We start from the raw sequence: 22,424 nt of genomic DNA on the forward strand, positions 1-22,424 counted from the left end.
TTAGATGAAGAGTATAGATATTATAGTATTTTTAATAGCAGAAATTAATCAGTAGTCAAAGGATACATTATGACTACCCCAAACTCTGAGTAGCATGTTTTTAGAGCGCTTACCAGTTCAAGAGCCTCAAACCAACGTACCAAAAGCTTTTCGCTCGAAAGCTTCCGCGCTGCAGTTTTATTTCGCCCGATGCATGTGACAAAAACGACCGTTGGCAACAACTGAGCCGAATAAAGAACGAAAAGTTGAAAACAGCCGATTGCATTCAGTGGTGGATCGGATTGAATTGTGATTGAAATCGGGCAAAATCTGGTGGATTCTTCCGCGAAAAAAAAGGTGTTTAATTTGTTTGGTAGTAGAAAGTGCGGTGCAGTTTAATGCGTTAATGGTCTAGCCAGAACGATAGTGAAAACGCCCGCAGCGAGGATGAATCGGGTAATGTTAAATTTCACACCCGATCTGAAGCCATCGCGAAAGTCGATCGTCGGGACATTTACGGCGTCACCATTGGCGACGAGTTCCACGAAAGTCCGTCGGCGCTATTCGCTGGCCGTGGATGCTTCCCTGTCAGTAACGATCAATGGAAAACCCTCCGAACAAACCGCCAGCCTGGGCCGGAGCTCGAGTCAACCGGTTCCGGGAACGCCCGGTGCCACCAAAAAGCGAATGAGTCTTCACGAGAATATGATGATGAAGATCCTGGCCACTCCGGTGGACCAACCGCTGGCGGAAGAGGGATTCGAATCTGCGTCCGAGTTGTCCTTACTATCGTCGCTGGCCGAGGAGGATCCAATATCCAGCGAGGAGAAACTGCTGATCGAGTCGGACGGTAAGGTCTTTTTGTTGTTTTAAAGACATTGAAGGTTATGACACAGGGCTGGTAGCGAGTCACTTTTTAGTGGCAGTCACTTTAATGTCTTTTTAAAACCTATTTACACAGCAAAAAATAGAGGACAATTAAATTATTAGGCAAGGCGAAATAGGGAATCATACTGAGTTTAATCAGTAATCATACTTAGTCATCAATCACAAACATTGATGGTGACTTCAAAATAATTTAATCAATTATCATAATCGTTAATAAAATTGAAATCAATCGTTGTTCTAGTGCTCCTGCGATGTTACACTCCACCGAACCTCCCGCTGGATTGTCCGAATAATCCCCGCCTGGCACGGCTGTACAAGGATCTGCAGAGTCCTTCGGCAACGACGCGGCTTCGAGCCCTCCGGGCACTCAAATCGCCATCCAAGCGGGAAGCGTATGGCCAGTTTGACGTTCCGCACGAAGAACAGGACATAATTACGGCGGAAGAGCGCCAAATGCCACGACCCAAAACCATTCAGGAACTGATGGCCGGTGTGTGCATCTATGTGGAGGTTCGCTCCGGAACAGACAATCGTTCCGATGGAATTAGAGATCATTTGGTTTCCTTAGGGGCCAAAGTCAATGACAAGTTGTACAAGTAGGGTTTCAAGATTCAAAAGAAAACTCGAGTTTTATACTTATTCTCTTCTGTATTATTCCTCCCAGAGACACAACGCACGTTATATTCAAAGATGGTCTCCTCTCCACTTACCAGAAAGCGAAGAAGATGAACGTTCCGGTGGTTTCTATTCTGTGGATCGAAGCATGTAAGCGGCACCTGTGCCTAATGAATCCGGACAGCTATCCCATCTCCAACGTGGAGCGCTACGAGAATCCGGAGCTGTTCAAGAAGATTCGGGTGAGTCTCTTCGAATAGGTTATTCAAGTTCAAAAAAGTTACGTTTATGGTGTTCGGGTCATAATGAGAGTTTATTTCAAGACAAATGTTACAAAACGCCGCTGATTTGAATTGTATGGGTATTAAGGGCATAATTGACACATTAAGACTATTAAATAGCAATGCTTTTCGGTTACCCTCGGCTAGTATTCAAGTACGACGTGCTGCTTTCATTGATTGTCTGGTACAAAGGCATCGGGGCAAAATTAACGCTTTCGTGAAATCTAGTAAAAACAATATTGATAATAAGTATTAATCACGGATTTGATACTGAGGAAATTGAGGGTGTCTTCCACCCATCACTCTCTGTAAAAATCATGATCGGCAACACATCATTAGAGTCTGTTTATCATCTTCTGTTACAGCTCTGATTAGATCGGGGGATAACAGTGCATGATAAAACCCATCAAACCAGGGAACAGTATTGATTAGAGATGTACCGAATATTCGGCCGGCCGAATATTCGGGCCGAATATCTCGATTATTTTGAATTTGCCGAATATTCGGTCTGCCGAATAATGAAATCTGTTATTCGGCCGAATAGTGACCGAATAATAACAAAATAAAATAAATTGTAAAAAACATTATGTTTCATACGGAGGAAAATTAAAAAAAAAAACGATTAATTTATTCAAGTGATAATACATCAAATTTTCCCTTTGGTGGATTCCATGGATGGAGTTTGATACTAAATGTTTAAAATTTGAGAATTTTTCCGTTCTACGGCATTGCGATGCTGCTCAATATACAAGCCATTCAATATTTCACTCATCTTGCATGGATTGTGTTGTGGTATTATTTTTACGTAAACTGAAAGTGCTTTTCACCTTGGTTTTGTAAAAAATATGGAAACAACGAAAATTCAAACTTTTGCATTTATTATCGCTTGTGCCTATAGGAACACATGTGACTATAGTAGCACTATTTCTAATTCCTGTTCCAAAAGCTTTACGGCGTAGGCAAAACAAAAAAAAATCAAAATCGTATGTTTATTAAAAAAAACAAAGTTTCTCTACTATAGGAACAGTAGGTGTACTATAGGTGCAAGGGAGCTAGAATTTTAAGCAAAAAATCATTTCTTGAACAAAATTGAGCTGTGAATCAATGGTACTTAGATAAATAACTCCTGACGTTCATGTCAAAAAATATTTTGCTTCGATTTATAGAAAAACGGTCGTAAAAAGCTACTAGTGCGAATATAGGGGACTGTCTACTAAGGGAAAACGGACCCTATGCGATGTATTTGCTCTAATAAATATGAAGCACTTCCAGAAGTCGGATGAGAAATAAAGCGACGTATTAACCTAGTTCCTTAAAAAGTTAAATGGATCAAAACTGCAATCAAAAAGATACAAATCCCTTACTTTAGAAATATAAATCCTCAGAGCTTTAAAATTTTGTTATTTCTTCACACGGTTTCAAAAGCTTAAAACGATCATTCCGATCAATTCTTCACCGTTAAAAACTAGGTGTTAAGGCTCAAACGCAATGATAGCGGAACGGCAACGGAAAGCGGAACCGGTTCGCCAGCATGGACTACAACAAGCTTGTCGACTCAGTGTTAGTTCAATTTCATTCGTTGTCAACTCAGTCGAGATGGTGTGGTTCATCCTGGCGAACCGGTACCGCATTCCGTTGCCGTTCCGCTATCATTGCGTTTGGGCCTTTATTCGACCGAAATTAACGGTTTTATTCGGCCGAATATTGACCCATTATTCGGCCGAATGTTCGGCCGAATATTCGTTTGGCCGAATAATAATTTCTCAACTATTCGGTATTCGGCCGAAAGCCGAATAGTGCTATTCGGTACATCTCTAGTATTGATATCGTACGTTCGGGGACTGTTTATCATTTCAGTAAAATGAAACGCCAACTTCCAATGGTAAATATGCGAGAGAAATGGGTTTTATATCGCTCTCGCTTTGAAGCTATCGCTCATTTCTTTATTCATCAAGCTTGTTACAACTTGCGGAAAATTCAGGCCGATACATGCCTTCCTTCGCTTGTTTTGATCGTGCTTCAAAATCAAATGAGAACGAATTCTGCAATGCCATGTGTCAAAATCTCTGGTGCGAAAAAAAGGTTCCTCCGCTATCACACAAGCAATAAAAAAACTTATTTGGTTTTGTTACTTTGCTAAAAAAGGTAAAGTCCGGCATCAAAAGCAAAAAAGAATAAACTTTTATATACCGGTAAACAATTTTAGATTTCGCATATTTGGGATTCTTTAAATTCTAAAGACTTTAAAATGAAACAAATGAGGTCGTGTATATTTTTTAGCTTGACTCCCATCAAATATAAGCAGTATGCAGAAATTTATTTTTTATGTAAAATTAAAGAAAAAAAAAAGAAAAAGTTTTTGAAAAACGTCTCCTTACTTTTCACTTGCCCCACAAGTGGGGAAAGTGAAAAGTTTATCGTTTTGAACAATGAATTCAAAAACTAACAGTTATATTCACGATTTCTATTACCTTTAACATTTGTTAAGGCATCCCAATGAACAATAAAATAAATAACATGTAAACAAAGGAAATTTTATTTTTGTTACTTGAATTTTCTTCTGTTGTGTGTTGAAATGATTCGACAACATTATAACTGCAACATTTCCAATATTAGTTCTTGGTGGTGGTTGGTCCCTAGTAATAAATCCTACCTCCGTTCTGGTCACGATCTTCAGATTATCGTGATTCGTCAACATTCGTATTGATAAAGTGGGAGGACAGAAGTAAAATTTGAAAGAAACGAATGCCAGAACAGGTATCCACCGGCGACGCCAAACGGACCAACGTAATGTGGTGTAATTTGGAATTTGTGGATTGAATACTGACACCTATATATATATATTTTTTTTTTTTTTGCCAAGCATTAATATGGATGACTCTCGAGGATTGCTTAACGTAAAAGGGGTTATGACAAGGTTGTGGATTTACTGGGTAAATCCATCACATTGGGGTTATGACTTTGTGTTTAGTCAGGAATAGGGTCTGATTGGTATGGTAGAATGCAATAGAGTTCGGAATTGATAGACAGACTTTGAAGGAAAGAAGTTTTCAACGTAAGGCAGCAGCACCTTGGAACTTGGAGGGCGCAGATCTGGAGAGTTGGGCAGCTGTTCATGCTGGGTTACATTATGTAGAAAGTGGAATTTGTTTTGCCGCGCACAAATTATGGGAAGTATTTGAAAATGGCTTTTTGTTTAGATTGTGTAACGCAAGAGAGCATTTTTAGCTCTGCGTTATATTAGGAGGTTATTATAGTGCAGGGTCTACTGATGATTGTGTAGGTATTTTAAGGGTGATTGAATGAAAGTTTTGTTGAGGGTAGTTATTGTTGAATTTTAGCATTTCGTAATTGTTTTGAAATGTTTGTCGTACAATGAGAAAGAATTTTGGGGTATTTGTTTGGTTATTATTTGCGCTTTTGCACTTGTAAATGTTTTATTTAATAGAGATACTTTGTGTTAGGGAAGTGTAGGAGGATAAATTATAATTTATTAGAATTTTCTGATAGAGGCAGTGTTCACATGTTACTTAGGTATTGGAAAGCAAATGAGAACCACATTAAATAATAGATAAACACTAATGCTCATATTTTTATATTTTCATTTCATCGCGGTCCTCATTGCCCGAGCGGAGACGATAAAACTCGAGTTGGATATAATCGACGCAACTACGATACGGAAAAGAAACAGATGAGAAACTATCGATACATTTATTTAACTATAAAAACCACGTTTTAACGTAATAACTTTATTTATTTCTTCTCGTTTCAGCAATCCAACAGCCAAACCATCTCTACTATCTTTTTCATTTCCTCTTCGTTACATTTATAGTCCCTCTGGTACTGAATCGAATGACGCATTCCGCTTTTTATCAGCGCTGTCTTTGCTGTACGTTGAGCATGGTGTCGGAGGTGGTGTGCTGTGTAAAACATCTGATGTGCTACACGGCACGCTACTTCCGGCATTTTGTTGGCGCGCGGGATGGGCAGTGCTGGTGATGATGTGGAGGGCGCTATTCGGTTTAGTGCCAGAGGGACTATATCTATTTAATGTATCTGAAACTTGTGGGACCGCTTTAAATACCGGCGCCTGCTTGTGGAAGATCCCGGTGTGCTAAACGGTATAGGACATGTTAACGGGGGAGGCTTGGTAGGTCCTCACCTAGCCCGTGTCTAGATAGGCGGACGGATGTCTGCCAGGGTGTGGATCGAGCAATTACAATTACAATTACATTTCCAATATTAGTTCTCACATCATGGGACAGCAATTGCATTTCTGCTCTGTAGAATTTACAGCGCTCGTTGTTTGTTTTTAGGAAAATCGGATATGACGGGTGAAATCAAACGGAATCCTTCAATAAAGTATTTGAAAACTTTTTATGTGGATACACCTATACCTCATTTTTATGTTTTGAACTAGCTTTACATAGACATTCCACGAGATTTCCGTGCGTTCTCTTATGTTGGAACTTCTCAATCAACGTCTTTTTTTTTAATCGGCTGTCCGAAATAAACATATTAATATCGTAATATTTGGTAACCTTATTTTTAAAGAAGTTCCATGATTTGGCCATGATAATAGCATTCAACGCTTTCAGTATAGTGTTTCTTGAATTATCAGCACGTTCTGTTGTTCTATGACAATTGCGAACCTTGTATGCTTATAGCGACCTAAAGAGAAAATTCAAATTCAATCTATAATGATGAACTTTTCACTTGCGCCACGTGATTAGAAAATTGACGGTGTTTCATTTTAGTTATTTTTAGGTCTATGACAAATTTATTTTAAAACTTTTTTATTGCAGTTTAAAACTGTCAGAGGAGACAACTCAAAAGTGGTACAGGAAATAATTTTCCTCAACTTTTTTCCGCTGAAAATATTAAAATAAGATTGCACGCCGGCAAATTGTTACGGAGTGCTAATTAACAGGTTAACAATCATTCGCTCTATTATGCAATAATGGCTGAAAAATCTGAGAAATCTCTTACCTATCGTAATGTTCTTAATGGCCTCAAAGGTTTACGCATGAATTTAAAACGTTAATTCACATGTTCAGCAAAATATACCAATTATTTTCACTTACCCCATTTTCCCACTTGCCCCGCGGTACCTTATGCTGATTCCGAATCAGTGGAATAGCAGACCTGCTACCTTCTAAAATAAGCTTCTTGTTTCAAGGAAACTAAATGGCTAATGCGATGAAGCCTGTTCACAGTTACAATAAACGACTTTGAACCTTATGAGTAATTATTTAATACGCTTATGAGCAATAATTTAATACGCTGAGCACCGATGCATGGCCGAACCAGAATTGGGGGCGCGCTTTCGAGAGTTTAATGATGACAAACTATTTTCTCCAAAAGATATAAATAGCGCTATCTTTTTCTAAAGAGACTCTATGCAACATGGTAAAGAATGATATATGTATGAAAAACGACTACTTCATTATTCTTCAATAGTAATGGAGTAGAACAACATGCACTAAACAAAGGACACGAGTAAACCATAAAATATCAAAGAAAACTGGTCGCAGTGGTTCATCCAGAACAGAAACAGAAACGTTGATTTAGAATATCTGAAAATCTTGATTCCCCTAAACAAGCCAATTCATCAGTGGTTTCCTGAAATTATTAAAAACAATTGGTGCAGTCTGTTTGAACACCGACCATTTTATCCATATATTATAGGTACTCTTGTAGGTCTACCAAATATTTCTCGAGTGATTTTCAAGCACAGGGCTGGTAGTAGTCAGACTGCAAAATGATAGTGACTTCTGTGACCAAAATGATAAAAATAATGACCAAACTGTCCCCAGCAACACACATGTTATAATTGTGTATTATCAACTGATATATGACCAAAATTAGTCATATATTAGTTGATAATACACAATTATAACATGTGTGTTGCTTGGGGTGACATCATAACTACACGTTTCTATGGCTAATATAGAAATGACTAGAAAAGAAAATGCGTTCTATGCGTATGTTAACCAATCTACATGTAAATTTAAAATGTAGAAAACTGCAGTAATTTCAAATCTTCAACAATTATCTGTCATGACACAAAAAGATGGCGCAGTGAAGATTTCACTTATCATTTTTTTTTAACGAGACGAACGTTAGCTTGATATAGGTTACTAGTTCATATTTCCGATTCCAGTCAAAAAAATCAAATTCATTAACTACGGTAAAGAAACTTGTGATATAACTTTTAGCCAAATTCCTGTTCAAGAGGAATTTACTGCCAAAAGATCATTAGAGATTTTGAAACAGAGATGCAAAACAAATCACTTGAAGCATTTCTCAACAAATCTGTGGAATAAATCGAGGATTTTTTTTTAATAACCCCTTAATTGTGGTGAGAATCGTACATCATTCTGAAAAAAATCTTGACAGAATTCAAACTTGAGACTAACCAAATTAGATGAATGTCGTGCATAGAAAATTAGAAATAAAATTAGTACGAGGTGCGTACAATATGTTGTGCAATTTTGTAGAAGACCTCTTGAGGGCAATAAGAATTAGATCGGCATGCATTCACCATTATTTCACAATTTATGAAAATTGTTGTGTTATGATACATTACCCCACTCAAAACAGTTGCGTAATGAAAAAGCGTTGCGTAATAACTATACTGCATAATTCAGTGCTGAAAAGTAGGCCGTTCCATGACAGATTGGTTTGATGACAAACAGCCTATTACTATGGGTTATTGCATAATCAATCATATCCATCAATTCTTTAGCCCTGCAAACAAAGATCCATCGATTCTTTAGGGTTTAATAAATCGTTTCACTCCATGAAATACCACACCAAATACTAACTGCTTCTCCGGATCAGCCTTACCAAGCGTCCTTGTGATTGGGCGTCTTCGATTACCCGTCCGTCTCTACGTACCGACGGTTATGCACTGTGAAAAGTGCCGGCAGTTGGGCCACACTGCACCTTACTGCAGCAACAAACCACGCTGCGGTAAGTGTGGCGAACAACATGCCGAAGGTTCCTGCAATATGGAGCCAAGATGTACCTCCTGTGGCCAAGCTCCTCACGAGCTCAGTGCATGCCCGAAGTACCTAGAGCGGGAGAAACATACCATAAACTCCCTGAAACAACGGTCTAGGCGATCTTATGCAGATATGCTGAAAAAGATCGCTCCGACTGTTGTTCCATCGGCCCACTCTATAACCAGTAACAATATCTTCGCATCCCTGCCGGATAATGATCAATGCGACGACTCTGAGGATGGGGAAGAGTATACCATAATTGAAACAGGAACGAAAAGGAAGCGTGCGGTTACAAAACGGCACTTGAAGCAACAGGCTTCTCAGAACGTTCCTGTTCAAAACTCTCCTCAAAACCCTTTGGCAAAATCAAGAAATGGCGGAAATACCAAAAAATCCTCACCTCCAGGTTTTAAATTTTCAGCTGGAGAATTTCCGTCACTTCCGGGAACATCTAAAACCCCAGTCGCCCCAGTTTTTCGCCCAGAAACTCAACCAACTCGTCAGCAGGAGCCAAACAGTGCTTCCGGAAAACTGACTCTTTCTGGGATAGTGGATTTCATCTTCGAAATGTTTCAAATTTCACCCGAAACGAGAAACCTAATCAACATGGCACTTTCTTTGGTGAAACCTTTTCTAAAGCAAATAGCTTCAAAGTGGCCGCTTCTTGACTCGTTCATATCTTTCGATGGCTAACTTATCCAATGAGGTCGGAGATATGATCGAAGTGCTACAGTGGAATTGTAGAAGCCTTATAAAAAATATGGAGGCGTTCAAATTTTTAGTACACAGCACTCGCTGTGACATATTTGCTCTTTGTCAAACATGGCTAACTTCTGATAAAAATATCTCTTTCCACGATTTTAATATTATTCGTCTGGATCGAGGGGATGGATATGGAGGGGTGCTCTTGGGGATTAGCAAGCTTCACTCCTTTTACAGAATCGATTTCCCCTTGATGACAGGCATTGAAGTAGTTGCATGTCATATTACAGTCCGTGGTAAAAGCCTTAGCATAGCCAGTGTATACATACCGCCAAACGCTAGAATCTCTCGCAGAGACTTAGCGGCTATATGCGAAGCTATGCCTGCGCCATGGTTGATCCTAGGAGATTTTAATTCTCACGGTACAGCCTGGGGGTCACCGAGGGACGACAATCGCGCAACCTTAATATATGATCTTTGCGACTACTTCAATCTGACAATCTTGAACACTGGGGAAGCAACACGGATAAAACCTCCAGATCCCCCAAGTATGTTAGACCTCTCAATCTGTTCGAATTCATTATCATTGGATTTCATGTGGAAAGTAATTCAGGATCCCCATGGTAGTGATCACCTGCCTATCAAAATTTCAGTTACCAATAATTCGTGTCGGACACACCAGATCGACGTAGCGTATGACCTCACGAAGCATATCGACTGGGGAAAATACGCTGAAGCGATCTCCGTAGGTGAGCAATCGGTCGATATACTTCCGCCGCTGGAAGAATATCAATTCTTATCCGCGTTGATTATAAACAGTGCTATTCAAGCTCAACGTAAACCGGTTCCAGGATCTTCAGTACGACGTCGGCCGCCCACCCCGTGGTGGGATGGCGAATGCACCGGAGTCTATCGCGAAAGATCAGATGCGTTTAAAGAATATCGGAAACGTGGCACGCGCGATAACTACGATCGGTATTGTTCTCTTGATCGCAAGTTCAAGAGCCTTGTGAAAGCGAAGAAACGCGGTTACTGGAGGAATTTCGTTAATGGTTTATCACGGGAAACGTCGATGCGAACTCTTTGGACGGTCGGAAGAAGAATGCGCAATGCGGTATCGGTAAATGAGGATCGTGAAAGCTCTTCTCGATGGATATTCGACTTCGCGAAGAAAGTTTGCCCGGATTCTGTCCAAGTGCAAACGATCACACGAGATTATCCAGACGAAAGGAATGAAATGGACTCAACTTTTTCGATGGCAGAATTCTCACTTGCTCTCCTTTCATGTAACAATTTTGCCCCAGGTATGGACAGGATTAAGTTCAACTTGCTCAAAAACCTCCCAGACGTCGCAAAGAGGCGCTTGTTGAACTTGTTCAATGCATTCTTGGAGAGCAACACTGTTACGGATGATTGGAGACAAGTGAGAGTTATTGCCATCCAAAAACCAGGAAAGCCTGCTTCGGACTACAACTCGTACCGTCCTATTGCGATGTTGTCGTGTCTTCGGAAGTTGTTAGAGAAGATGATTCTCTTTCGGCTGGACAAATGGGTTGAATCGAATGGCCTTCTCTCTGATACTCAATTTGGATTCCGCAGAGGCAAAGGAACGAGCGATTGTCTTGCGTTGCTTTCTACTGAAATTCAACTGGCCCATGCTCAAAAAGAACAAATGGGCTCAGTCTTTTTGGATATTAAGGGGGCTTTTGATGCAGTTTGCGTAGATGTCCTTTCAGACAAACTCCACGAGTGTGGACTTTCCCCGATTTTGAACAACTACTTGTACAATTTGTTGTCTGAGAAGCATATGTTTTTCTCACATGGAAACTCGACAACTTTGCGCATAAGTTACATGGGTCTCCCCCAGGGCTCGTGTTTAAGTCCTCTTCTTTACAATTTTTACGTAAGAGATATTGATGATTGTCTCATGAGAAATTGCTCGTTAAGACAGCTTGCGGATGACGCCCTTGTTTCTGTCACAGGACCAGAGGCGGACGATTTGCAAGGACCGTTGCAAGATACTCTGGACAATTTGTCCGCATGGGCTGTAAAGCTGGGTATCGAATTCTCTCCGGAGAAAACTGAGTTAGTTGTCTTTTCTAGGAAGCGTAATCCTGCGGATTTAGAGCTTCAATTCATGGGTAAGGAACTCTCTCAAGGTTTATCACATATGTATTTAGGGGTCTGGTTTGATTCTAAATGCACCTGGGGAAAACAAATTAGATATCTGTATCAGAAGTGCCAACAACGAATCAACTTCATGCGTACACTCACAGGAACATGGTGGGGAGCCCACCCGGAAGATCTGATAAAGCTATATCGCACCACGATTCTTTCGGTTCTTGAATACGGTAGTTTTTGCTTCCAATCCGCCGCGAAAACACACATTCTGAAGCTCCAGCGTATTCAGTATCGCTGTCTTCGGATCGCTTTAGGCTGTATGAACTCGACTCATACCATGAGCTTAGAAGTATTAGCAGGAATACTGCCTTTATCAGATCGGTTCGTGGAATTGTCGTTAAGGTTCCTCATCTGCTGTGAAGTGTTAAACCCGTTGGTAATTGAAAATTTTGAGAAGCTAATCGAACGAAATCCTCAAACAAGGTTTATGACATTGTACTACGCGTACATGACTCTGGAGGTTAATCCTTCTTTGAATCTTCCCAATCACGGTTGCTTCCCTGACTTCTCAAGTTCCGCTGTAGTTTTTGATCTGACCATGAAGCAAGATATCCGTGGAATACCAGATCTGCTTCGTTTGGAGCAAATACCAAAAATTTTTGCAAGCAAGTTCGGTCACGTCAGCTGCAATAGAAGGTTTTACACAGACGGGTCAAAAACAAATGATTCCACTGGATTTGGTGTATATAATGAGTTTCATAGCGCCGCATATAAACTTCAGAACCCTTGCTCCGTGTATGTCGCAGAATTAACGGCTATACATTACGCATTAGAGCGAATTGCCTCTCTTCCCTCTGATCAATATTTCATTTTTACGGACAGCCTTAGCTCCATAGAGGCTATTCGTTCAATGAGGCCGGTAAAGCACTCTCCGTATTTCCTCGGTGAAATACGATCTACATTGAGTGCTCTATCTAATGAATCATATACTATCACCTTGGCCTGGGTCCCTTCGCATTGCTCGATTCCAGGCAATGAGAAAGCGGACTCGCTTGCCAAGGTGGGCGCTATGGAAGGCGATATTTATGATCGACAAATGGCCTTCAATGAATTTTTTTCAATGGCTCGTCAACATGCATTGGTCAGCTGGCAACAAAAGTGGGATGCCGGAGAATTGGGCAGGTGGTTACATTCCATTCTCCCGCGGGTATCGGAGAAGCCGTGGTTCAAGGGGTTGGACTTAAGCCGAGACTTTATTAAGGTAATGTGTCGTCTTATGTCCAATCACTACTCTCTAGGCTCTCACCTCTATCGAATAGGGCTCACAGATAGCAATCACTGCAGCTGCGGTGCAGGTTACCAAGATATCAACCACGTAGTTTGGGAATGCCCCCAATACGGTTTTGCCAGATCTGATTTTTGTGCATCCCTCAGGGCCCAAAGGAAACCAGAAAAGGAAGACATTAGGGATGTGTTGGGTAAACTTGACTTTGTGTACATGAAGCTTATGTACAATTTTTTGAAACAAGCTAACATTCTTGTTTAACTCCCCTTTCTTGTCGGTCCACTTGTCCACCTTGTGTCCTCTCGAAACCCGTCTTTTTGTATCGTTACAGGTTGTCATTGTCCACTCAACGTTCGACCAGCAGCAAAGCAAACACGTCACAACTTAAAGCTGCTGAATGTCAACGAAACGATCCCATTATCCTATCCCTTCCTTGAAATTATTGTTACCCCTAACCTCGACCAAACCGCGAGTTTTTCGGTTCCCCAAAACTAACATAGAAATTAAGGAAACACCATGAATTTGTAAATAAAATCAAAAGAACTCGGCTCCGTAATGCCTAATGGCGCATGAGCCTTATAAATAAATGATTAAGTAAAAAAAAAAATACTAACTATTAACTCCTTCGATTACTACACATGTTTTTTTTTTAAGAATTCATTCAGACGTTTCTTAAGGAACACCTTTGCAATTTAACTAGAAAATTCACTCAAACTTCCTCTGGTGTCAAGGAGTTTTTTCAGAGCATCTTGCGGAAGTTCATCAACAATTTCTCCAAAAGATTTTTCAGAGATTACTGTAGGATTTCGTTTCACAAATCTCTTTTTTTTTCGAAAATTTCTAAAAAAATATAGATTATTTTCGAAGATTTTCTAGAAGTCTCCAAGAAGGAATCTCTGGAGGTATTTTGGGATCTACAAGTAAACTTCCTAAATTTTGGTATTTTAACTAAAGAATAATTTTTAAGGAATTCCGAAGAATCTGAGACGCCTTCCTGAAGAAATCTCTGTACTTTTTCTTGAAAGTATCTCTAAGTAAACTTCCAGAAAGTATATCTTACTAAAAACTAGTTCTAATGAAATACCTAACAAATCATCAAATAAACCTTCTCTGGAAAAATCACTGCATGAATTCATGCAGATATCCTCAACGGAAATCTAGGACGTAAGCAAAGTCTATAAGAGAATCGATGGATGAATACCTGGAGGACTTAGGACTTTTTTAAGGAATTTGTTTAAATAATCTTTAGCAGAAGTCCATAAAAGAATTATTACCTAAATGAACTCCTGACGAACTCTTCTGAATAGTATCTAAATGCAAATTCCAGTTGGGATTTTTTATGTATTCTTGTTTCCTACATGTTTTCTTTTCGGTTCCTGTTCCTGTTCATTGTCTCTTTTTCAGAGACCTTATTCTAAAATTCCTATTTTTAAGACACTCGCTACCAGTCCTGAATTAGGTGCAAAATGCAAATGCAAAATGTTCAGAGCGCTACTAATAACCAATTGACCATGGGGCTAATTTCGGAGGCCATCAAATGGTTCTCACGGTACACAGAGTAGTGATCAATTCATGTTTTTGGTAGAAACTGAAGATACATCGCTTAAGGTTTCCATCCCACGCTCGTGGTTCGATATCAAGTTTAGTAGATTCCAACTATAGATTTTTAGTCGGATTTACAAAATGTAAGCCCTAATGATAATTATGAGTACAAAGCTTTAATATTAAGTTGTGAAACGACTGCGAAATCTGCATGTCAATATGACCCGAACATCCTCGCCGAAGTATGGAAGTGCGTTTCGGGTCATATTGACCCGAACACAGTAATCAGTCATTGAACTTTCTGCTTTCTACCTTTTAGCGACAAAAATCGATGCAACCTCGAGCCGAGGAAGTCACCGGATCCGGAGGAAAGAAACGGCTCCCATTGAAAACAGGCACCCCAAACGATCAGCAATCAAATGGTTGCACCAAAAAAGCTGTGATTTCACCTCCGGCTAAGCTGCCGGTACTGCATCGACTCCGCAAGGATGACGGCCTGGAGCGAATTCTGAACGAGTTCCAAGCGGAAAATCAGAACACTCCCGAACCGCAGGATGACTTCGACAAGCTGCTGGCTGGGCCAATGAAGCTGCTGGAGAAGTTCCGGAATTCTCCGATTGTCAGCACGGCCGAAAAAGAGGAGAACGTGGTCACTCCGGAAGCTCCACCGAAAAGCATCAGGAAGTCATTGTTTAACGGATCTGCTGAAAAGGATGTTACTCCCACTAGGAGAAGGAGGAGCAGCAGTGCCAGTAACGAAGGTGTGGCCACAAATGTAGGGACTAGACAGCGCCGGAAGACGATTCTGCACACACCACGAATCACCAGTGTGGAAGAAGAGAATGAATCTCCTGTGGTTCCGATCCCAAAGCCGACACGTAATAGACGGAAAACGATGTGTATCTCGGCCTCAAAGGAGAACACCCCTCCAAGAAAGCGGGATACAATCTGTTCGCCCAAGGCTATGGACCTTTGTAAGGCCAACAGTGCAGATGTGCAAGAAAACATTCCTCCGGCCACAAGCCAGAAACTGAGGAATACCATCTACTCACCAAGTAGGATGGAGCAATCTTCGGAAAAGACTGAAAAGGCCATTCAAATTGAAATGGCCTCCCGTAGAACTCTGGGTCCTTCGACCACTGAGAACGTCATTGACAGTTTCGAACCACGGAAGACTAAAACCCCAGAAATGGATGCCAAAGATTTGAACGCTTTTCGCATTAATCGCAGGAGAACGCTGTACACTCCAGGAATCTACGACGAATCCGATAAGCCACAAATCACTCCTGTTGAGAAGTCTGCGACAAATAGACGGCGCACAGTGTTTAATCCAGCGGCCAATTCAACGGAAGCCTCGAATTGTACCCCAGCAAACGCAAACTCTTCTCACCGAAGGAGAACTCTTTACACTCCGTCCACTTCGGTAGATGTCCCAGAAACTCCCGAAAACACCACTCCGATTGTTGCAAATCGTACCGCAGCCTTTACAACGCCACTTCCCCCAACTCAAACTACCAAAACTTCTTCAGCAGCTACGACCACACCTGCCTCGGCGACTCAAAAACGTAACAAAACGCTTCTAGAAGAATACCAATCCAGTTTGACGTTTAGCTCCACAAAAACCCCAATGAGCGAACGTCGCAAAACTATCTATGATATCTCAATGGATATCATCGATAAGCGTCTGTCCCAGATCAACAAGCTATCCAAACAGTCAGAATCGACGACGGAACAAACTCCCGCACCATCCATCGAATCCGTACTGAAATCACCCCCTTCCAAACCGGCATCCATCGCCCGCCAAACCTCACTGGATACCTTCTACCGGAAGCTCTCGCGATCGACGGAAAAGACCATCAAATTCAAGACGAGCGCCGATCTTCGGGAGTCGTCGGACATCACAAACGCCACCACCATTTCCCGCAAGCGCAAACTGTTCAACGCTCAGCCGTCCCTGTCCGAAACGCCACCACCACCCACACCACCAGCATCGGTAGTCAGCACTGGACAGGACTCCCTCGCGGAGAACCCAAACAAGAAGCCAAAAAGTACTACTACCCCAGCCGTAAGCAAGCGTCGTTCGCTTGCGCCGCCAACGCCCAAATCGGTACCGAAGACAACGACCTCCGCAGCGGGCGTCTCCTCACGGCGCAGCTCGATGTTTTTCAGCCAACCGAACAAGGTAGGTTATTCTTGCAGCACATAACGTTAGGCAACAATTTGTCGTTTCGATTGTGTTGTTCGCGCATATGACCCTCAATTCCTAATTTCTCTTGTCGATCGCTTGTGCTTCTATATCCATCACGTTCTTGCATTACTTTTCTTACCCCCTTCCACTTTGAGTAGTGTCGCGTTCACCGAAAAAAGCCAATGAATGATAATTATGGTACCGAACGTTGTGGTTAACGAATAGTTTGGGGCGTAGTTTCACTATTACCAGTTTTGACACCGTTAGGGATCTCTCTTCTCAGTAATTTGAAGGTACAAAAATTTACCCAAAAAAATCTTTAAGAATGCTTAGTGGATTTTTTCCAGAAAATCCCTCAGCAATAATTTCCACATGCAATGTTGCAAGAATCCCCTCAGTGATACCTTGATGGCTACAGCGTAGCGTCACGCCATTGCAGGGCGTATTGTAGAGCTCCATCTTCGTCGCTCTTGGGCGAAACTTCTCCAGTTGCCCCGAACGTTTAGGGTCGCCAGGTCCTCTTCCAATGCGTACAGCCAGCGTATTCGTGGTCTTCCCCGAAGCCGCCGACCTCTACCTGATCCCCTGCTGAATATTATTTTCGCAATTCTTTCTTCCGACAATCGCACTAAGTGACCAGCCCACTGAAGTCTCCCGTATTTTACACGCTTGATAATATTCGCATCTTTGTACACTTGATACAACTCGTGATTCATGCGTCTGCGCCACACATCATTTTCGAGTTTCCCACCGAGTATTGTTACGCTCAAAAACACCGAGAGCTTTCCGGTCTGACTCTTTCAACGTCCATTTCAAGTGCCATTTCTCTGCACGCCAGATCTCCCAATAGCACCCTCGAGTGCAATGTTGAACAGTAAATTCGAAAGTGCGTCTCCCTGCTTCAATCCGTCTAACGTCACGAACGAGGTTGACACCTCGTCTGCGATCCAAACACTTGATTTCAAACCATCCAGCGTAGCACGTATCAGCCTAATTAGTTTCGCCGGAAAACCATGTTCAGACATTATCTGCCAAAGCTCTTTTCTTTTCACTGAGTCGTATGCCGCCTTGAAATCAATAAACAGATAGTGAGTCTGCAAGTTATACTCCTGGAATTTTGCTAGGATCATTCGCAAGCTAAACATCTGGTCCGTTGTCGAACGGCCCTCACGAAAACCAGTTAGGTATTCGCCGACGAAGGACTCCTCGAGCGTTAAACAGGATGCGCGACAGAATTTTGTACGCCGAATTCAGCAGGCTAATTCCTCTGTAACACAGCGTAACAAAAAAGACATTTTTGCGTGTCTCAAGGATCAAATTATGTGTCTCTAGTAGATTTGGGATTGCTGAATCTGATCCCGTTTTCAGAAATGTTCTAGCACGTCACAATTTTTAGCTAAAGGTCGTCAAAGTTGTATAAAACACTGGTTTCATTGATGTTTACATAAAATTTAAGGTATGCTTTATCAAACTTTTTAGTGATCTAATCCACCAAACATGCAAAATAGATCTTAAACTTTCATTATATATATAATTTGGTTGAAATTTCACGATTAAATTTAGATAAAATCGATTTATTTTAACATGCTGGCATTTTCCATAGAAAATACTTCGTTTCTCTTATATGGCAAAATACAATACTTTTCTAAACCATAAAAAAATAACTTTTGAGCATCGATAGTATTATGAACTTTGATGATAAGTGTTGTTATATACATGAAGTTTGAATTCTGTGGCAAATCAAGCAAATAAATTGCCGTACAAGTTGGAAAACTTTCATGCAAGTTGGCTGAAATAGTCAAATTTGGCATTTTCAACAGCCAATATCTGGAAAACTAGACGTGCTATGATATTTTTGAAAACGGCAATGGATTCAGCAACCCTTAATTAAGTAAATAGCGGTATTTTAGTGCTTGAGACAAAAACGTGTTCCGTAGTGTAATTGGCACACTCCTTTCTTGTAGATCGGGCGTATGAGGACATTCAGTCGGTGGGCAATTCTTCGTCCTCCCATAGCTTTAGAAGTACTCGGTGGAACGACTGGTAAAGCTGCTCACTTCCGTGCTTGAGAAGCTCGACCGGGATCTCGTCCTTCCCAGCAGCCTTACAGTTCTTCAGCTCGCTGATAGCCTTATTGGCCTCTCCTATGGTCGGTGGGTCCACAAGCTTGATCGTCATCATCTATGTTCATCCTGTTCCTCGCTACATTTCCATTTTCACCGTTCAACAATTGCTGAAAGTGCTCCTTCCACCTGGCAGCCACCGCCGTTTTATCGGTCTGCAAATTCCCTTCTCGATCATTGCACATGGCGGGCACCATTGACCGTTGCATAGAATCTCCGCATATCATTCCGGTTCATGCTTTCTTGAGCTTCAGCTACCACACTTTCTTCGTGCTGCCTTTTTCTTTCTGCGGTGGATTCGCTTTTCTTCGGCTCTAGCTGCTCTGTACCGCTCTCTATTCTGTCGGGTACCGGCCACAAGCATACGGCTTCTGGCGACGTTCTTCATGTCTGTCATTCTCTGGCACTCTTCATCGAACCAGTCGTTTCGTCTTCGTCGTTGACTAGTGCCCATCACCTCCCGCGCCGTTGTTGTCACAGCTTCGTGGATAGGGTCCCACAGGCTGTCGAGATAATGATCCAAGTCCATATTAGGGCCTCGGAAGGTCCTGACATCCATGAAATCTGAGAAATGTTGCCCATCAACCAGCACGTGGTCTATTTCGGAGCAGGCATCGCCACTCGGGTGTCGCCAGATGTGTTTGCGGATATTCTTTCGCGCGAAGTATGTACTGCTGATTGCTATCCCTCTAGCAGCAGCGAAGGTTACTAGCCGCAGGCCATTATCATTGGTGACGGAATGAAGGCTTTCCGTTCCAATGACGGGTCGGAAGAAATCTTCTTTCCCGATCTGCGCATTTGCGTCGCCGATGACTATCTGGACGTCTTGTTTTGGGCACTCTCCGTAGGCCTTATCCAGACTCTCATAGAACTCATCTTTAATGTCATCGGGCTTATCGTTCGTTGGTGCATAATGCTGATCAGGCTGTAGTTGAAGAACTTGCCCTTCATTCTCAACACACAGATTCGGTCGCTTACCGGTTTCCACCGAATAATTCGCTTCATCTGCTTCCCAATCACTCGTGCTTATTCTGCGCGGCGTGTGAGTCGAGACGAGTTGCTCTCACCGCGAGTGACGTGAGACGACTAATGTTAATCAAATGGGAGCGAGTCGACAATTGTCACTTCATTCGACTCGTGTCACCTCACACGCCGCGCAGAATAGGCACGACTGTGAAGCCAACTCCACGTTCTGCTCTGTCGCCACCGCTGTAGTAGATGTGGTACTTGAATGAAGTGTTGGCGATGGGGTCCCCCGCTCGGAATTCGCGTTCACTGGTTCTCGGCCAGCGTATTTCCTGGATAGCTGCCACGTTCACGCCGACATTCCGCAGTTCACGAGCCAGGAGCCCAACTCGTGCGGGTTCATTCAAAGTTCTCACGTTCCAAGATTCAACTTTCCAATCGTTGTCCTTTTCTCGTTGCTGGGTCCGTTGCCGTAAAATCAATCCGTTTGCTCTACTTTTGCCTTTCTTGGTTGGTGAAGAGTCTTCGATAGGCCACCTAACCAGGGTTGCGCTATCTACATCGTGCTAGAGGAGCTGCCTCCTCGCTGCTGACACGATACAGCATTGTCCGTTTGTTCTTTACGTGATGACCACGGTCATAGCCATCACAACCATCCAATTTTATCAGGGCTTTGGACCTGTAGCTCTGGTTCTCAATTCTCTCCCAGAACAGAAATTCCTTAAAAAAATTCTTCGGGTAATTTTGCAACAGAATTCACCAAACTTCAAATCTCGAGACAATCCTACGTTGATTCCTCTTTTAGTTCTTAAGTAGATTCTTCATTATTCCTTCAAGCGTAGGTATTTCTCAACAAGTTTCATAAGACTTTGTGATTTCCCATAGAAATTCTTTCTATATAATGGGAAGTTAGGAATTAGAGAAGTTTTCAAGTAATTTACGAAAACATTTCTTGATATTTTCCTGAAGCAATTCCGGGATTTGTAAAGGAAAACCTAGAGTCCTGGGACAATTCTTGTGGACATTATTAACCCTTAGTTGATAAAAGCTGAATTTCCACCTGATGCACTCTTGTTCCCCATTACAGCCCACAATAACCACCAGCAGCAAGCACGTCATGGGCACCCAGGCTCGTACGATGAAAGCCCTCGGGCTCGGGGCTGGACTGCCCACCGTAGCATCGCAGTCGGCAGCGGTGAAGCCGCAGTTCCAGCTGGCCACCACCAACCTACACGCGGCGCAACATACCTTCGTGAAAGAGGTACGACTGCATTAACTTATTTTGCTTCTTATGTTTTTAGTTTATGCGTTTAGTTCTCAAACACTTTCCCTCGATTTAATCTTGTTCAGTTCGATTGACGATCATGCGCAATTAATTGAGCTGTGTGATTGCAAATTGTTTCATATGTTCGTAGCCTAAATCATGATTTTAATAAACTTTTAACGTTGAAAATGAAAGTGTTTGACTAATCAGTTCCACGAAAAAGAAACTCCCAATCTAGGTAAATTGCTGACGAAATGAAACGAGACAATGAAGCAGCGAATAGTGATCCCCTAGTTTGAAAAAAACGGTAAGTTCTCCTAGACATAATTACATTGACCTCTCACGTATTCCATTAACCCTTCTCATGTCTTGAAAACTTGTCGTCTTTCAATGTGCTTGGATTGGCTGTTTCTTTTGCAACGTTTCCTCACGATCAAGCTAACCGTTTTACTCCTCCTCTATTCAAACAGGTCGTCGCAAAACTGGGCGGTTTCACCGTGACGAACAACGTTACCGATCGTACGACGCATCTAGTCAGTTTGGAATCGCGCCGTACGATCAACCTGCTGCGGGCCTTAACCCGTGGTCTGTGGATCATTTCGTACGAGTGGATCGAAAAGTCGCTAGCTGCCAGCCGATGGCTACCGGAGGAGCAGTTCGAGCTACGGGATTTCTCCCCGGCCGTGCAGCTATGCCGTAGCGAACGGCAAGCCTTCGGGCCACGGTACCGCATCGATCTGTTTGCCGACTGTGGGCCGTTCTACGTGGCCCAGCAGTGCGAGGTACCGCACGATCAACTGCGGGAACTGATCATCACATGCAAGGGTAAGATAACGGATGATGCGACCAAAGCTAAATATGTGATTGTGTCAGCACGGAAGGATGTGGCACAGAAAACTTTAACCGAGGGATCGTTTTGTGTCAGTCCACTGTGGGTACTGGATAGTATAAGCTCCAATAAGGTGAAAAAGGTTTACCAGTATTTGGTTCGTAAATGACTGATTTTTTTCGAGTTCATATTTTTTTCAACGCTTAGTATAAATTTACAACTGCATCTATAGTAAGTACATGTCAGTCTTATAAGTACGAAAGAAACTCTCCTTATAGAAAAGTTACCTATCCCGTTGGCAGCCGTGCTGTCTTCAATCTCATATCAGGTTCATGTCAGAGGTGGTAGTATAGTGAACCTCATGTTCGACAGTCTAGGACTTTCTTCAGTTTGAATTTCTTATCCGTTTGTAAATCGTGAAATACATGATCCTGATTCGTCGCATCCCTATTACTTATTTTTATTCCACAATCGAATTCTTCTTCAACTTCAAACACGTAATCATTATTGCAGGTCTCTATTTTCAATGGAATGGTCTCTTAAAGACGCTTTTCTAACCCTCCCTTTCCCACGATACCTCCAGAGCTCCATTGATTTTCTACGAAGTTTAGTTACTAGAGAATGATTCTATTGA

General features: G+C 42.0%; 1 protein-coding gene across 1 annotated transcript; it reads left to right on the top strand.

Moving 5' to 3' along the window:
* The first annotated feature begins 220 nt into the window (after positions 1 to 220).
* Positions 221 to 22,028, top strand: LOC5571872 (microcephalin). The gene is made up of 6 exons (XM_001659933.2): positions 221 to 829; positions 1,109 to 1,463; positions 1,532 to 1,724; positions 14,740 to 16,602; positions 20,785 to 20,958; positions 21,432 to 22,028. Exons 1-6 carry the CDS (start codon positions 427 to 429, stop codon positions 21,957 to 21,959), a joined length of 3,516 nt encoding a protein of 1,171 aa, XP_001659983.2. The 5' UTR covers positions 221 to 426; the 3' UTR covers positions 21,960 to 22,028.
* Positions 22,029 to 22,424: the final 396 nt, after the last annotated feature.

Source organism: Aedes aegypti, chromosome 2, assembly GCF_002204515.2.
Source record: "Aedes aegypti strain LVP_AGWG chromosome 2, AaegL5.0 Primary Assembly, whole genome shotgun sequence".
NCBI classification, from domain to species: Eukaryota; Metazoa; Arthropoda; class Insecta; order Diptera; family Culicidae; genus Aedes; species Aedes aegypti.

Coding starts and splice junctions, on each gene's coding strand:
- LOC5571872 (XM_001659933.2), top strand. CDS start 427: ATGAATCGGGTAATGTTAAATTTCACACCCGATCTGAAGCCATCGCGA. Junction 1,725..14,739: donor AGCTGTTCAAGAAGATTCGG/GTGAGTCTCTTC, acceptor TCTACCTTTTAG/CGACAAAAATCGATGCAACC. Junction 16,603..20,784: donor TTTTCAGCCAACCGAACAAG/GTAGGTTATTCT, acceptor TCCCCATTACAG/CCCACAATAACCACCAGCAG.